The 18351-nt window shown below is 45.5% G+C and overlaps 2 protein-coding genes across 7 annotated transcripts in view; one reads left to right on the top strand and one right to left on the bottom strand.

The window, feature by feature from the left end:
- The window catches only part of APH1B (aph-1 homolog B, gamma-secretase subunit), a 63471-nt gene extending 47999 nt beyond the window's left edge, over positions 1-15472 (top strand). The window contains exon 7 of one of the 2 annotated variants that reach the window (XM_044232018.1): positions 15247-15472. The gene's annotated coding sequence lies outside the window, so the exon portion shown is untranslated. Of the gene's footprint in view, positions 1-4215; positions 4234-15246 lie in introns of those variants that run through there. The other variant, XM_044232019.1, reaches the window with a different exon arrangement.
- Positions 6723-18351, bottom strand: part of CA12 (carbonic anhydrase 12) — a 55980-nt gene continuing 44351 nt past the window's right edge. Inside the window, exons 9-11 of one of the 5 annotated variants that reach the window (XM_044232013.1) lie at positions 10244-10276; positions 9289-9376; positions 6723-8523 (exon numbers count right to left, since the gene is read on the bottom strand). In XM_044232013.1, the coding sequence (XP_044087948.1) occupies positions 8454-8523; positions 9289-9376; positions 10244-10276 (191 nt within the window). In that variant the 3' untranslated portion in view covers positions 6723-8453. Of the gene's footprint in view, positions 8527-9288; positions 9377-10243; positions 10277-17194; positions 17843-18351 lie in introns of those variants that run through there. The other 4 variants (XM_044232011.1, XM_044232015.1, XM_044232014.1 and 1 more) reach the window with 4 other exon arrangements.

An 18351-nucleotide genomic window follows, 5' to 3' on the forward strand; every position in this document is an offset into this window, starting at 1 on the left:
TTTGTTAGTTCCAACCAGAAAGAAAGCATCCTATTCCTCCTCCAAGGTCCTGCTCAAATGTTACCCTTTGTGAAATCGTTCCTGATCACACTCAAAGCAAGTCACTTTGTCCACTATTACCCTTCAACATATTTTTTTTTTATAAATCAAGGAATAATTTACATACAATAAAATGGACAGATTTAAAGTATACCATGGGATGCGTTTTGACAAATGGATACACATATGTAACCACCAACCCTATCAAAATACAGAACACCACCTTTCTCCAGCTGGGTCCCTTGTGCTCCGTTCTAGTCAGTCGACCCCACCTTCCACAGAGGCAACTGCTTCTGTCACTGTAGATTAATTTCCTTGTTTTGAACTTTATATAAATGGAATAACACTAAATGTACTCTTTTGTGTCTGACTTCTTTCATCCAACATACTTTTCTGAGATTCATCCATATTTTTGTATATCAGTAATTTGCTACTTCTTGAAGAAAAGCATTCCACCTTTTGGATGTACAGTTTGTTTAGCCGTTCTTCTGTTGATAGACATGTAGCATTCATTGCCAGCTGCTCTTCTGTATACTGTGGTTAGTGGTTTCTGCTTCCTTCCCCAAGTGAGATTGTGATACCAATTATCATTGAATATAGGAACTCTCTGCATCAGGCTTGACTCCCCATCACTTAATCTGTGCTCAGCAGACAGTAGTTATTCATTAAATTTTTGCTTTTGACTAAGGAGTTATGAGAAAGGAGGTCAACTGGAAGTTACCTTGAATGATAGAAGAGAGATAAAGGAAAATGCTGTTCTGACACCAGTTGTGTGAGCTTTTCCATACCACGCAATTCAGTTCTCTGTGGATACTGACTATATGTTCTACATATAGTAGATTTAACTCTTTTCTGGCATTGACTGCCCCAAGTTAGTAGAGACTCTGCAAGTTAAGGGCTCAATCCCACAAGATTGCCCCCACTTCAGATACCAATTGCAAGTTCCAGGTCGTCACCTCTAATTCTGACCAACCAGCTATAAATTGTGGGTTCCCATGACTGATGATATGCTAGAACAGCTCACAAAACCCAGGGAAGCATTTACTTATATTTACTGGTTTATTATACAGGATATTGTAAAGAATACAGATGAACAGCCAGGTAAATAGGTACATAGTTCAAGGTATGAGAAAGGGGCACAGAGATTCCATGTCCTCTCTGGGTGCATCAACCTCTCAGTACCTCCATTTATTGGAAGCTCTCCAAACCCCGTTGTTTAGGATTTCCGTGAGGACCCTGTTATATAGGCATGATTGATTAAGTTATTGGCTATTGAACTCAGTTCCCAGTCTTCTCCTGGAGGTCAGGGAGTAGGGCTGAAAGTTCCAGCCCTCTAATCACATGGCTGTTCCCTGTGGCATCCAGCCCCCTATCCCCCAAGTATTACCTTTTAGCATAAACTTAGGTATGGCTTAAAGGAGCTTATTATAAACAACATTTGGGAGCTCTGTGCCAGGAACTGATTTTAAATACCAAATACATATTTCTTTTTTTTTTTTAAGATTTTATTTATTTATTTATTTATTTGACAGAGAGAGATCACAAGTAGGCAGAGAGGCAGGCAGAGAGAGAGAGAGAGAGGAGGAAGCAGGCTCCCTGCTGAGCAGAGAGCCCGATGCGGGACTCGATCCCAGGACCCTGAGATCATGACCTGAGCCGAAGGCAGCGGCTTAATCCACTGAGCCACCCAGGTGCCCCCCCAAATACATATTTCTTACTACATCAGAGTATCACAGTAGATTAATTCTGATTTCACCCAGTGACTAAGAGGAAATGATAAGCTCCTGACCATGCTTATTCTCCATAGGAAGATAGTACTTTTTTAAGGAAAAATTTTCAAGTGGTTATTTGTTGGGTGTTTGGGAGGGAAAGAAACTAAGATGCACGAGGTCTGTTGTTGGATGTCTAGGTAGCTTGGGAAACTAGTTTCAGCAGATGAACTAACTGGTCATGTTACCTGCCTCACCAGAAGAGTCTTTGCCTCTTGCAGGGAAGCCAGTAGACTCTCATTACTGACACAGAGCTCCTATAGAGGTCTAAGTCTGTCCTTGAACCCATAGCCCTGTGTTTGTTGTCTTCATTGCAGGTAATTAAAAGTTAATATTTGAAACTAGTGAACTCAAGCAGAAATAATGACTTTGACTTACAGTATCAAGAGGTCATAGCTGGCCATGTGAATAGACATCACACTCCTTCCTGGGCTTCCAGGGTGGGTCCCAGGGAAGGTGCCAGTTCTGGCAGACTTCTTCTAGATGGATCAGGAGGATAAACTCTCAATGGAAATGCCAGGACAGGGCAAGGTGTCATTTGGTTGTGTATAGGAGGTTTTCTTTTTCTTCTTCTTCTTCTTCTTTTTTTTTTTACAGCTTTATTGAGGGATAATTGTTGTAAGATAAATGACACGTATTTAAGGTGTAAAATTTGAACCGTGTTGACCTATGTGGGGAAACCATCACCACAAACAGGTTAATGAACATATACCTGACCTGCGAATTTGTGGTACCCTCACCTTCTACCACCCCCCTCATCCCTAGGCAACCACCAGTATCCTTTCTATTTTGCACTTTGTAGAATTTTATACAAATGGATTTATAGAGTATGTGCATGTATATATTTATTCCTTCTCTCCAGTTCAGCCTTAGGAATACAGAGAAGTTCAATGAATGTATCCTTGGGACATATTTGGTTTGCTGAAGTAAGAGGTGAGGATAATATCCCAGGAGCAGAGCTGACTCCTTTGTCTACTAGCAATTGACAATCTTCAGTCAGACTTCTCCTGAACAGAGGCCAAGGTTTAATATTACCAGGCAGATTGGAGGCAGGAGGTTGTTGTTGACTTTCTAGAAATCAGTGGCACAACGCCTTGAGTATCTCTTTAGCCTTTGGGGCTTCATGAGGTGGTGGCATGATTGAGATAAGCACGGTAAATTCTTTTTTTTTTTTTAAGATTTTATTTATTTATTTGACAGAGAGAGACCACAAGTAGGCAGAGAGGCAGGCAGAGAGAGAGGAGAAAGCAGGCTCCCTCGCTGAGCAGAGAGCCCGATGCGGGACTCAATCCCAGGACCCTGAGATCATGACCTGAGCCGAAGGCAGCGGCTTAACCCACTGAGCCACCCAGGCGCCCAAGCATGGTAAATTCTATTACGATGTTTCCATGTCACTGGAGCTGCAAAGGGCAGACCCCATCCTGTCACTGAGGATCAGTGAGCTACAGGAGCTGTGTGACCTTCACTTAGCCCTGGGCAAGAGCTCTTGTTTGGTTTCCCACTTAAAAAGGCAATGTTTCCTCTTTCCCTGGGTTGTGGGATAATGGAGTGAAGATGCAGTCTAAAACATACAAGTGGGAGGCTTACTGAATCCCTGATTGACCTGCAGTCATAACATTATGCTGACCTGGTCATAATAATTTGTTTTTATGGTGAATAATTCTGTATCACAAAGCACTTAGGTCCTTATCCCTGCCCAATCATTCTGAAATGACAGGGCACAGGTAGAGCATAGGGCCCCTCCTTTCCAGCACTGTCTGGGCCTCCCACCTTCTCCCCTACCCTGTCATAGTTGAGTCTGAGCCAGAAGACCAGAGTAGTTCATGCACGTCTGCCAGGCTGTATGTGGTGTGGAATGGACGCCAGGTGCCCACTGCAGCTCAGCTGGCAGCCACAGAGATCTCCTTTCCTCTTGTCTCAAAACTTTTCCCCTCACCCTGATGGGAGGCAACTTGCAACTCCTTCCAAACTGAGGGACTAAGCCCAGTTGACAGTTCAAGAGACACTCAGGTTTCAGGCATTTGCTCCCTTCCAGCCACCTAGCTCCAGAAGAGTGGAGACAAAGCAGGAATGTTTGGACTCTGAGGATATCAGGGAGGAGGTATTAGGAAGACAGTCAGAACCTGGCCACTTGGCCAGGGTCCTGCAGCGAGGTCCCCCAATAAGTTAACCAGGCACCCTCATGCCTTTAGCTCATGCTCCTGCAAAGACACCAGAATGCTCTCGATCGAGTCACTACTGAGCACCGGGACCCCAGGACATGGCCAAGAGACATAGCCAGGGCAAGGAGGACTGGGGAACCCCCATAGAGCTACAAGAAAAGGCATAAAGAGAAGGGGAGCTCTGCCTAAGGTCTTCTGGTCTATTCACCTTGGCCTGATTTTCTGTCTGTGTTCTTTTCTTCCAGCCTCCATATCCACCTACCTGGATTCCCCCATCCTCTCTCTCTCACCCCCATCTCTCAGTCCCCAAAGATTTCTTCTCAGGTGGATTTTGCATGAAGGTTCTCTAGGTTTAACCCTACCGAAGGGTATGTCGAAGGAGAAGGTCAGCAGTCCATATCTGCACAGTGGCTGTGTTGGCCTCTGGCTACATGTGGCTACTGAGTACTTGTGTCTAATGAAAGTGAGAAAACATTTGATTTATTTTACTTTAATCAATTTAAATTTAATAGCTGATAATTGCTTCAGGCTTTGGAAAACTTTTAAGTGTGTTTGGAGCCACTCGGGCATGTGAATCTGCGTTTTCCACTGTAATTTTGTGAAATCTAAATACAGATAAAATATTTTTAAAGAAAATTTAGCATCTGAATCACGCAGTGCTGTTAATGTAAAATACACACTAGGTTTCAGAGACTTACTACAGAAAAAGGAATGAAATGATCTCATCTCAAAATATTGATTACATGTTGAAATTATAGTTATTTTGGATCTACTGGGCTTTATAAAATATTACTAAAATTGATGTCACTATTATTCTTTCCTTTTTGGGGTGTGTGGCTACCATACCTTTAAATTTTCACATGTCTCGTGTTGTATCATTATATATCCTATTGAACTGTATGCTCTAGATTATCCATATGATTCACATGAGGAGGGTAATGGCCAACCTGAAGAAAGACTTGAGTCTCCCCCGCCAGTCCATGGCTCTTGCCACCACATGTCCCTGGTCATCAACCCCAAAGAATCTCGAGTTCAAGGAATGGGGAGCAAGGCTATGGGGAGAGGAGAGAGAGACTTCTGTTGCTCAGTCCAGACTCACCCGCTGCCGCCCCAGCCCCAGGGGTATGGGAGCAGGTGTAAAGGAATGAGAGTCACAGAGGCACTCTGGGGGTGCCTCGCTCCACCTGTCTTCACCTCTGAAAGATGCTAAAGGGAGTGAGCTGAAAAATACCTGTGTCCTCACTGAAGAGACTGTCAGAACCTGGAGGGATTATAATGTTTCTGTTCTGAAGCTGGGCCCACTGCTTTATCATCTGCTGGAGCAAAATTACCTTTGGACAGTGCATCTGTTTCCATCCTTGGGCAACTGAACTGAAAACTGGAAGCTTTCCTAAGTAAACAAACAATGATGGTACCTATTTGTAACCGATACAGGATTGCCTTTTTACCAAACCAGAAGGTGAAATCTGGATTTGGATTTACAAAATTCTATGGAAGATGGTAGCATGTTTTGGAGAAAAAAAAAAATCCAAAATAGGTTATAGGCAACCAGGAGAGGCTTCAACCTACTAAATGCAATACCTAGTGAAGTAGAGAGACCATTCTTTATATTTATGCCCCCTTGTTAGGAATGCCCCCCTCTTTCTATCCTGTTCAAATCTGACTTCTTCTTTGAGGCCCAGCTTAGATAACCCCTTCTCTCTGAGCCTTTCCCTGATTATTCTAGACTTCCCAACTCTGCTTACTAAGCAATTATGTGACCCCAGAGCTGAATACCCCATAGGCCTCCATCCTCAATAAAATGATTAAGTCCATCAGTGTGTTTTCCTTTGGAGCCAGGTTCTAAGACATTCTAGACAAATGACATTACTTGCTCTAATCAGTTACCTGTCACAATAGACCAGGAACTACAAAGTGCTTTGCCAGCAACAATGCTTTAACCTCACCTCCCAAAAAAACAGTCTGTTGTGAAAAACATTTTATTTATAATTTCTCATATTTACAGTTTATGTCTTCATTACAATCATTCTTACAATAAATATAGAAGTGCTAAAGAGACCATCATCACAGTGGCCTATGGTCCATCCAAGGCACAGGGACAGAGGAGTGCTGCAGACCCCAGTGCTTCCCAGTGGTGCTCAGGAGGCCTTCAGAGAGTTTAGTGAAGGGGAGAAGAACTTAAGGTCCGAACTTGAAATGGGATTAATAGTCAATGCAGCAAAATCCTAGGATATCTATTAAGGAAATAGGTGTAAGTTTTTACTATTTTTATTAAATGATCCTAAAGAAACAGAACAAAAAGACTCAAGCTGTCCCATCAGTAAGAAACAAAGAAACCAGGGCCTTCCCTGTCCTTTTCCCACACAGGCCTTGTCTTTGTGATCTCTACCTGTAGTGCACCCAGCACAGCACCTGGGCCCTCCAGCGGATTTGAGTGAGACAGGAAATTCATACACCACAATGCTGGTTTCCTTCAGTGGCGAACGATGTCAGTGGAATGAGAGAGAAGCTGAGCAAAGGCTTCCCGTGTCCTAAGCTTGGTCCCTAGGAGCCCCATAATGATTAGCAAGGAAGCTGACAGTGTTGATTCTTGGAGCCTTCTGTCTGCCTCCCTGGCTTTGCTTTATCTTGGCCACAGGGCAGGAGAAAATGCCACTGTTTTCATGGCCTAGTTAGTCTCCCTTCTTATGAATAGCCGTTGCGTCAGATACAATGATCTCTTTGTTCTCTTGCAAGAATTGCCCATAAAAGGTAGATAGTCCCAGGGCTCTGGAGTAATTTATGTTGGTTTCTGATGGGCAACTTTGGGCCAAGTCCAAGGAAGCATCATCTAATTCACGTCACTCTGTCATGAGGCTTCTCCCTGCTGTCATTTGGTCAGCATCAGGAATGCTAAAGGCAAGGTGAGGATGCCACCCAGACTCCCAGGCTGTCAAAGACCTCGTGCACACACACATCTGAGTGTTCATTAGGCCTTCTGTAACTCGGTTTAGCAAACTCACTACAAAGCCTTGGGGGGCTTGCCACCGCTATAAAAAGTCATGATGGTAGAGAAGGGAGAAGATTGTTTTCAGAGTGAGAGGGAGGAGTAGAAGGAAAAAGATGTTATAAAGAAACTTGTGCTTTGATAGGACATTCCGTGCTGTCAAAATGAGACCAGGAATCAGAAAGTTCTCCATGAACTGCAAAGTGCTGGCCATGAGAGGTTGGAAATTGGTAGTGGAGGCTCCTTCTCAGTCATGGAGCTAACTGGTCATCATGGGATCCTTGCATCGATGAAAGAGTTAAGCCTTCACAGAAACTGTGACTCAGGTAGAAGACCATGAAGTATCTTTGTAACATTCTGTTATTATTGGTCCCTAAATACCATGATGTCCCCACCCTGCACAGATAACTTCCTGCTTTCATATCTTGAAACAGATTTCAAGCAAGACGTGACTCAGCATCCTCCAAGTCAGGGAAGTAGGGACGTCTCGATTCCACATTGGCAGTAGAGACACCACAGAAGTGGCCAAAATGAAATCTGGGCAGCAGACAAAGCTCTTCAGTCAATATGCTTCTGCCTATTTCCTCTAGATTCAAAAGTGGTTTGGGTCATCTCAGAACTCATGTCTACTCTAGGATAGAGAAAGCAACAACGCTTTTCAAGGAATAGCCTGATCATTTATCAAGTCTGTAAAGTACAAAGCATAATTGTGCTGCTGACAGGAGGTTGGCCTTGGGCTTAATATTCTGTTGTCCTCATGCTTGTGACTTGACAGACAACTTCTGACTCCAGTTCTGACTCCAAAGTGAGTTCCTCCAGACCTTATGTGTCTTCTCAGTCTCTCTATCTCGGGTCCATTCAGTGCTTTTGATCCAAAGGACAGGACTTTGGATATGCCTCTACTGTGTTTCAAAGACTATCTTTTGTTTTCTTTTTGTCTCTGATACCTTGAACCTTCCTGTATCATTCTTCCTTCCAGTTGTAAGGTCAGACCATAAGTTTTGTCACAGCAGAAGGAATCAGAGGAAGACAACAACCCCCCCTTCCCTGAGGAAAGAAACTGAGTCTCAGAAGCAAAATCTAAGCAAAGAGTATACATTCTGGTCTGAAAACTTGGACAAGAAGCAGAATTTCCAAGATCCTTGAAACCACACTAAAGGGAATCCCTGGATGAAAATGTTTTCTGACCAATCACAGGCCCAGTGGGTGACTTGGTTTATGCCCCCCAGAATCTAAACAACTTAATGGTCTCACACAGATGAAGCAGACAGCTCAGAGTTCCTGCCTCTTTAGCGAGTTCTTCCCATCCACAGATCGTCCTGGCAGTGGCTGTGGCATCAGAATGGCAGGGCACCCACCTACAGGCCCCCCATGGGTCTGGGGCATTTGTGGGTTGGGCTTCAGAGAACCCTTAGGTATTTCAAATGTTTAGGGAGCCACAGTATGTAGTGTCCAAAGCAAAGTCCTTCCTTGGATGTGCCTGAAAGTTCTGGGGCCTCAGGCATGGGCTTCAGTCTCCTTCTTGATGGCTGGTTTATAAATGACTCCTTTGTTGTCACTTTTTTTGCTACTGGAACAAGAAGAACACACGAGTCTCAGTTAAAGAGAAGAGATAAGCAGAGAGCAGCCTGACTTGGGTATGGGGTCAGATTCCTCTCATGAGGACCCCTCCCCTGTTCTGTCGGTCTTGGGAGGAATGACCCCAAAATAAAGCATTAACCGAAAAGGAACCTGGTCATTTTCCAACTGTTCTCTTGTAACAACTGATGATAATAGACCTGCATTTTGAAGAAGGTCTCATTACCACCCCAACTTTAAACCTTTGATTCTATTAACAGGATTCCTGGAAACTATTTTTTATACACTCCAGAATAATAAAATGGTTTTAGAAAAACAAAACATCAATAAAAACATGAGCAATGGGCATTAATAGCTAATGGGAGTGATACATCAATTTTCCCTTCATTTTCCTTTTTGGATTCAGAGGCAAAAAGAAAGAAAAACAAAAACAAAAACCAGATATAAAGATGTTAGAAAGAGGACAGCCTTGCTGCTTGTGTTCAGGCAAATGGGACCTCCCCACCCCCAAATCAAGAGATTTGTCTTCAGGTGTTAGCCACGGCCACAGGCACATCTCTACCTCTAAGCCTAATGGCCCAGGTTCTCATGCAAAGGAGGCTGGAGGCGATGGTGTTTGGGAGAGAGCACTCCTAGGATCAGCGTTGGTACAGGTGATGGGGGCTATTCATTCTGCAGACTGCCTTCCCAGACAGATCAGTCCTTGTGGACAAATAAGCTACCCAGCTCCCATTTTGAACCCAAACCAGCTCACCTCTTCTTTCTTTTGAAAAGCCAAATGGACACCGCCAGGACAACACAGATGCCCAGAACGCCAGCCAGGACCACTGAAAGGATGATGCCTGGGGAAGAGGCAGTGAACAGGCATTACATTACCCCACCCCCCCGCCATGTTCATCTCATCCCATGGCACTTGGATATGAAGTCAAGTGACAGCTGTGGAACCTGCCACAGAAGGATGTAATTTCCCCATTTCTGTTCTCAGGTTCTGGTCTTTGGCTTCGTAGAACTGGCTGAAGTACTTAGAGCCATTTTCAGACTGTAGTGATACCTCAGCAAGGGTTTGCAAACTTGCACCAGGATCATCTGAAGATGATTTTTTGAGCCTGAGCATCAAAGACTGATACAGTCTAGAACAGAGCCCAGGAATCTGCATTTTTATGAAACAGCTGTAGCTGATGCTGACGTACGTGGTTCATAAACTACGTACTTGGACCATACTTGGAGAAATCCTAGGTTACAGAATGAGAACTTACTCTGTCTTGGCCTGCTGGAGTTAAGGCCCACTGGGAAGTCTCTATCGACTTTGCTCCCAAGCTCCACTGCACAGTCCTAAGTAGTCCAAAACAACCAGGAGCCCACTGCCAAGATCGCCTAAGCAGTCACCCAACCTCCACACTGGGCGTAGGCCTGTTCTTAGGCAATGGCTTCCCAGCATGGCCAACAGAGGTGTTGTTTCAGGTTATTGAATGTACACATGCTGTAGAGTGATTAGGTCTTTCATTATGGAAGCATTTGATTGGCATTTCATCTTTGAATCATCTTTGAGTGATTTGAAGGTAGGACCCACAGCAAGGAAAAGGGCCAGTAGCCAGAGCAGTAGCAGAGAGAAGCAGGGAGGATGGGCTTGGAAATATCACAGGCCCAGATCACACCAAGAATCACAGCAATCACCCAGCCGCAGCATGCAAGGCCAGCAGGCCACATACCCAGACTCAGTCCTGCATACGTAAGGTCTTGCACTTCAAAGGGAGAGGAAAAGGTTGAAAATTAACCAAGGCAAACTATGGTGGATTTGCCCAGTGTGTTGAGCGAAGCCCGACCTTTTGTTTGGTTGGAAGTACTGGGCTTATGTAGACTTTCTGGTAGTATTTCACTCTCAACTCAGGTGCCTGATGGTATAGAAGGAATTGCACACCTTGGGAATTCACACTGTGATCTCCCTCTTCAGTTCTTCTTTATCACAGCAGTCTCTTTGCTAGGGCAAGACTTCAGTTTTTAGTACAGCATGACTAAAGTGGAAGCTGAGGAAGGATAAGGATCAGAGTCCACTTGGGCAGGCTGTTAAGTGCCTCTCGGATCCCTACCCCTCTTCATCGGCAAGGAACCTGCCAGGTTCTGGCTGGCTGGGCCTGGCAGGGCTTAGTTGGAGCCTGTCACTAGACTTTTGCCCCCTCCCTATCCAGTCTTGTGGTCATATTTGGCTCTGTTTTTGCTTTGGCACCACGGGGCAAACTGGAGAAACCCTTCCCCAATATCCACCTCCCTTCTCTGCTTTGTGGAACCAGACGATTATGCTTCTCTCAGAGAGTTATTATTGGGATGAGTAAGGAGTTCTCAGTGGGGCTGAACTAGTGCCCAGATGTCTGAGGTAAAATCCCATAGTCAGCCTCCTAGGGACCTCCCTGGGGGAAGGTCATGGGTAAGCCTATCTTCTTGAGTAAGACAGAGGAGCCCAGTCATGAGGCTCCCCCTGGGTAACCCCAGCATACTTCTTCCAGGTTCTTAGAACTACTCCCCATTCTTCCAGGCAGGTCCTCCATCTAAAGAAAGTCTCTCTTACACATTCCCTCGTCTGGTGGTTTTCTGACGTCAGTAGAAACTTCTAGCACGTATGTGTCTGTGGAGTGTGGGTGCAGTTCATGCTGGAAGCCAGGGTTGTGCAGATAGTGGCCACCCAGCCTGACACTCCAGTGAGCCTGTGCCCACAGAGCCCACTGTGATGACTCAGACCCTGGGAGAGCCCTGACCAGTTGTGAGACACCAGCAGAGGGCTAGGGACTCACACCTGGGGGTACTTGACCCCTTGGGGAACCAGACCTGAGACTTTGGGAATGAAATTTATGCTCACCCACCTTTCTTGCTGCATGACCAGAGTCTAGTTGGGTCCTCTGGAGCCATCAGTCCTGTGTCCTTTCCCTACTGTCCACTTCCACAATCTCATATGGAGTGTGCAACCTCTCTCACTTGAGGCTGGCTCGAGGAGTCTCTGGTCTGGCTTCGGGGCCCCAGGCTATTGTAAGGATAAGCAGAGCAACTGTGGAGAAGAACTATCCACAGAGTACAGGGTGGCCTGTTCTCTTGGCTCGGGCTGGCCACCATCAGCAGCCCATGGCCTCCCAAGTGGTAGAGAGAGTGGCTCCCATGGCCTGATTCCCTGCCCCAGGTCTCTTCTTGTAACCTGAACACAAGGACCAGTGTGTGGCTTCGGGAGACACTCAGGATAGGAGTCTCCCCTGGGGAGAGCATCCAGTGTTTGCATAGCATATGCTGTGTTCTCTGCATAGCCTGTGGCCTCTGCACACTGTAATTTGGTATTCTGGGGTTTTTTAAGGTACCTAGAGGCAACCAAGGCTTCTAAGATTTTAAGAACAACAACCCAAACCCTGCAACTCGTTGTGGTTTCTTTTCCAAGCCTTTTGATGAAATACCCTTTTGTTCTTTGTTCCTAAAGCTCCAGATGCTGGTGGTACCAAACTAGTTCTCGCCACATAAGGCCACTAGTAAGCCTAACCACTTGGCTAAGCCATCCAACCTGGACAGTTTCTAAAGTTGTCAGTTTCACAGTCACCTCAAACATCCAGAGAGCCACACAGACCCCCAGACAGCTGAGCAGCCGCACTTCAGGCTGGAGGCGCTACCCCCAGGGAGCTTGGGGGTAGAGCCAAGTCTACAGAAGCAAGGCCGCAGGGATGGGACTTTTCCCAAGAGCCCATGGCCCAGGTTGCTGGCTCCTCTGGAGGGAAATCTGGCTGCCCTTGGCTGTATTAGGCGCTATAAACAACAGCCTAATTTAATCCAGGGGCTCTAAGCAGAGTTCCTGGCTCATAGATGACTACTTGTGAGGGCTTAAGTTGCCTCTCTGTGGAAATAATGAAATGAGCAGGCAGCCACAAAGACAAGGAAAGCCCCAGAGCCTGGGACAGATGCTTGTCAGCTAAGACTTTGATGCTGCAAAAACAAAGCAGCTTGACCGAGCAAACGAAGAACAGGGAAGAGGAGTGGCAGTGAGGGTATCACCTCATCAGAATTCTCCCTCTAAAGAAGCCCAGGGCAGGAGGATGTCGGGATGCTGCCCCGTGCCAACTGAGACAGCACCAACCATCAAGGAAGCAGGACTGTCCTGCAGACAGCAATGCAGTGCACAGGGCTTGGGTCCCATTCTACTAACTAACAGGAGAGGGAAAGTCAGGGAGACCTCGGGGAGCATAGGGATAGATGGTGGGGCAACTGAAGAAATAGAGCCCCGAGAGAGAAGCCTAAGCCTGCATCACAGCCAAGCCTCGGGGATGTTGTAGAAAGAGCATAGGCCACAAGGAGGATGGAGGGAGGGACACACAGCCAGGGACATTCATCTGCAGATTAAACAAGCAATGGTTTGTTTCTAATCAGCAAGTAAGACAAGTAGTTACCACTGAAGAACACTGAGACAGGAGAGACCGAGACAGGCTGATTGACTGCGATGGCCCACAAGAGCTACTGCATGAGAACACAGTGAAGGGGCTTCTGAGCTGGTTGGTAAGGGCTGCACGGCCCACAGATGTGGGAGAGCTCCCTGCAGTCCATCAGGCGCTCCAGTACGGCCAGGGCGAACAAAGACAGGGCAGTCTGACAAAGAAGGAAGCCGTGCATATACAGAAGACCTTGATTATCACAGGCCTCTTCCAGGAAGGCACACCCCTGGAGAAGACAGAAAAGCTGCTTGCCACAGGGGCCTTGCTACCTGTTCTGGCTGGCTCAGAAGCTACTGCTTCCACTGCTGTCTGGCTGGACTCAGGGATGCCAGTTAGCTGCTTCTGCGGTCTTCTGAAGCCTCATGTGCACCCACAGAACAGCCGAGCGGAAGGAACAAGCACCCCACTTATACAGCTTGCCCCTCCTGGAACAATCCTGGCATTTTTTAGGTTTATTTGCAGTTCTGTTTATTCAAACAGAAAATAATCCTTTTCCTTTCTAAATATGATTTTCAAGTATGGATTGTTTTGTTGTGATGTCTTACATAGGCACACATATGTATATTTATATCTTATGTATATGTGTATGCCTTTAGCTGTCTCCAGTCTTATAAAATAGACAAGTGGAGTTTTGGTTTGGCAGGGATTTGATAATTTAAATACATAAAATCCCCTTTTGTATGATAAAAACTCTCATTATTCTGCTTAATACAAGTTGGGGACTGAAGTAACTGAGATGCTAGTCCCATCTTTGGATGAGGCTTTGGTAAGAAAAGCAGGGAAGCTGCCCCCTGTGACCACAGGACAGAACTGTCTTTGGAGAACATACCTCACTGGGGAGCTTTTCTTATTGACACTAGGGAACCCAAAAAGAAATAATTTCTACAAATAAATCTGCCAAAGAGATACCACCCCATTACATGAGGGAGCTGGTTCGGGCTTTGCCTTCCAGAATGCAGGATTGCAGGCCCAGGACAGAAAGCCACATTGCTCTGAGGGGCCTAAATCCTGGAGCAGTAGGCGTGGTTTACTGAGCTTAGGTACTAATGCTTTTAGTACTCTCAGGTCCCTTTCGTGGCCAGGCTCAGGCTGTCTGTGCCGAAGGAATGGTAGTTGCCAGGACTGGCACCTTTTATTCCTTTCAGGCCAGAGCAACAGAAAAAAGGCTTCACAACTTCCCTAGGCAACTCTCTCCCAGGACTTTAAAACTTGATAGCTAAGCTCTGATCTTTAATGTTTCTTAGGCAAATGTATTGATTTGAATGCTGCTGGCAAATTGAAAACAAAGCAAAATGAGACCTTCAACTAAAATGTGCCAGCTGGCCAGGCTTACATTCACATCATTCTCCAGAGAAGACCCTGGGGAGGGGAGAGCCAGGGAGCCGGGGTGGGGCATGGGAGGGTTTACATTCTTTCAAACTCATCATGAGCACCAGGCACAATGTCTACCACAAGAGTAAGATGCCAACCATCCCTGTCCTTAGGGGGCTGGTAGCGTGTGTGGATAATCTAGACATACTTATTCTAGTTTTCTGCATGGCACTAAGTCATGACCCTGTGGTAGGCTTAGAATAGTCACAGAGATGAACAAGTTGTTCCATTTGCACTGAAGGAAACTCTAAGGCACCTTCAGGGAAACAGGGAAGATTTCTGGAATGTTATTACTAGAGTTGGGTCTTGAAAGAATTTTTAAGGTGGAAGAGGTGAGGGGCATCCCAGGCACAGGGAATCGAGTGTGCACAGGTGAAAGCAGTGCTGTGCTAAGGGAGGCCCTACAGGGCATGGACAGGGGCCGGGCGGGAAGTGCTGGGAAGACAGCCGGGGCCACCTCGCCAAGAGGGTCCAGCTTGCTGACTTCCTGCCTGGTCTGCTCTGTGCCAGAGGCTTGCTTAGGCGCCAGAGAACATCCATGCTGGGGTTTTCTGTTCCCCAGAGTGCCTGACTTGGAGCGTGTTCTGGAAACACATGACCTATTACACTGCACTAGATGAAGGGACTAGGGACTTGTTGGCACATTTGATGGTTGCTCCCGACTATTCACCCCCCCATATCCAGGGGAAGTTGAAGGTAGAAACTCTTCCGGTCTTTCATTTGGATACCTTGGTAGACTTGACGATACTTTCCATCTAATAGATTTTATTTAGAAATAGGAACTTTCAGAAACACAAGGTTAGTAACCACAAAGCATACATTCTAGTCTCAGAATGTAGATAATTAGCCATCTTAGCTTTCTAAGATTTCTTTCCTCTTTTGTAAAGGTTTTATGAAACTACCCATGTACCGCAGCATCAAGCAGCTTCCCATTGTGTTACTCCACAGAAGTACCATGGGCAAAAGTCACCCCCCGCCCCGCCGTCTGCTGTCCAGCGCTCCTAAGTGTGCCTCTTCTGGCTCCGGGCTCTGCAGCGGTGACATGCAGTTGCTCAGAGCAAGACCACTACAGACATGATTATAGAAACTCTCTGGCTTCCCCTTGTCTCTCAAGTTTCCCTTGCCCTGGCATATTAAAAATAGGGCTAGGTAACATGAACGTTTCGGTTTGCTAGGCTCTTCCTTTATGACCCATCACCATCAGGACTCAGGACTGGTATGTTTAGCTAGGAAGAGGTCAGCTTGAAGGAACCAAGAACTGGGCCCCTGGTCTGTAAATCTTCCTCTGCCATCTCCCATAGGGATCAGACTTCTGTGAGGTCCGGTCTGCTCACAGATGTGTTCCCCTCTCTGGGATCCCTCCTTGAGGACAATGAGTCTTGTGTCCTCTCGTTAGTTCAAGCCTTCTATTTGTGCCCCTTGGAAGAGGCACTCTCTAAGAGCTAAAAAAAAAAAAAAAAAAAAAAGTGCCTCACATGAGTTTCACCTCTCCACAAAGAGTGGGCATTTTAACCAAAGGAAACAAGAAACACAACACATATGAGGGGGAAAGCAAAGGAGAAAAATGATAAGGAAATTATAAAGCAAGTTGCTTCCTCAGAGGCCTCTGGACCCCTGATAAAGTGGTTTGTATGGTTCTCCTTAGGGTGAATAGTTCTCTGCCATCCACTTTTCTTAGCCTTGGATGTACCCAATTGTATAAAAAGAAGGTATATTCAAATTCTAAAGGAAGATGGGGAACAGGATTTTTCTTGAGTTTGGTTGTTCTCCTTAATAACCCAACAACCTTTCGGTTTCAGGGGTAACCATCACCAGACTGAAAAGGTCATGCTGTAGGGGTACCTGGGTAGCTCAGTTGGTTGAGTGTCCAAATCTTGATTTTAGCTCTGGTCATGATCTCTGGGTCATGGGACTGAGCCCCGTGTGGGGCTCCGTACTTAGCACAGAGTCTGCTTGTCCCTGTCTCTCTGCTCCTCCCTGGCTTGTGCTCTCTCCTGTCTCTCTCTCAAACAAGTAAATAAATAATCTTTTAAAAGGCAATTTTTTTAAAAAAGAAAATGTCATGCTGTAATAAAGACCAGGGCATTTGATTGAAAACTCCAGAATCCTGTGATATGAATGGGGGGGAAAAATCAGTCGGAGCCTAGCAAAGGCTCTGTGGAATCCCTGAGCAGTGGTTCTCAATTATGCCTTTCTTGCCCTGGAGACATTGGCAATGTCTGGAGGCATTTTTGGCGGTCAGAACTGGGGGTATATTATGGGCATCTGGTGGGGAGAGGCTAGGGATTCTGCTGATGCCACAGTAATGTATATTATGTACACAATGTACATCGTACAATGTACAGCCCCCCATTGAGAATAATCCAGTCCAAAAGGTCAGTAGCCCCAAGGCTGAGAATCCCTGCACTAGGGCCAAATCATAGTACAGACTAAAGTCTGTCCTTAAGTCAGACTACTACTTCTTTCTTTTTCTTTTTTTCAGCATTTAGTTATTATTTTTAGAAATGTTTTATTTAAATTCAATTTAGTTAACATATAGTGTAGTATTACTTTCAGGGGTAGAATCTAGTGACTCATCAGTTGCATAGAACACCCAGTGCTCATTCCATCATGTGCCCTCCTTAGTGCTCATCCTCCAACTACCCCGTCACCCACCCACCTCCTCTCCATCAACCCTCCGTTTGTTTCCTATAGTTAAGAGTCTCTTACAGTTTGCCTCCTAATCTATTTTTATCTTATTTTATTTTTCCTTTCCTTCCCCTATGTTCAACTAGTTTGTTTCTTAAACTCCACATATGAGTGAAATCATACTGTATTTGTCTTTCTCTGAATTATTTTCTTAGCAAAATACTCTTTAGTTCCATCCATGTTGTTGCAAATGGCAATGAAATGGCAAGATTTCATTCCTTCTAATGGCCAAAGGACAGGCTACTACCTCTTAAGGACAGAATTAAGGACAAGTTCTTTATGCCTTTTCTAAGCACAGTTGAGGGAAAAGCATGGTCAAGCTAAATGATTCAGCTTGACCTGAATCATTTCTGGCCAAGTTTCTATAATCAGCCTCCAAATGAACAGGTTTGCCTTTGACTGCTGTCGTGTCTCACTCCAAGGGGAGAGCTGGGCCCAGTCTGGGCTCCATGAAACAACATTTCTGGGTGAACCGTTCAGGAAAGGCAGTGGCAAAGCTGCATTTGGGCTTTGATCCTGATGTCCTTAGCTTGGAGTCAGTCTCCAGGCTTTTGCTGAGAGGCCCCTCAAGCTCCGCAGCTAGACTAGGAGAGTCTACTGAAATAGCTCTGCTACAGGCCTGACCACACTGCCCCCTCCATGAGCGCCAGCTTAGACCTGAGACGGTCTAAGAAGATGGCTAATTATTCCCAGTGCCACAATCCATTATTATAAGAGGAGGTTACTTTGGGATGTCATTCTCAAGTTCCTGCATGGTTTCTTCTGATCCTCTGTAACTGTCCTCAAACACTGTCCCTGCAATGTAAAGTGAGGATGAGCAGTTGTTAGTGTCCACTTAGAATCATATAACATGTTAGTACTGAAAGGATGTTAACTCACCTAGCCCAGCCTATCATTTTATGGCTGAAGAAACCAAGCCCCAAGAAGGGACATGATTGGCTTACATCATATAGCCAGGAGGAAATAAACAGAGGCCTTGAACCTAGGTCTTTTGACAATAGGAGGGGGAATACCCAGTGTATCCCCAGTGGCTTGTACAGACCAGCCAGAGAGGAGATCTGATTACAATCTTTGAATCACAAACACAATTCTACCTTATATATGTCGGCCAGTCCTTTATCTCCAGGTAGAGTTTTTATGTTTTTATTTTATCTAAGAGTTGAAGTATTTTCCATTTAACCCTTGACTACTACATATTACATTTTGAAGAACGGGAAAAGAGAAATTTATATCTAAAAGAGATCGTGAAGGGATAATTCTGTACATTTGAAGCATTTCCTAGAAAAGAAGTTGACAGTTATCAT

The sequence above is a fragment of the Neovison vison genome, chromosome 13, assembly GCF_020171115.1.
Source record: "Neovison vison isolate M4711 chromosome 13, ASM_NN_V1, whole genome shotgun sequence".
In the NCBI taxonomy this organism is placed as follows: Eukaryota; Metazoa; Chordata; class Mammalia; order Carnivora; family Mustelidae; genus Neogale; species Neogale vison.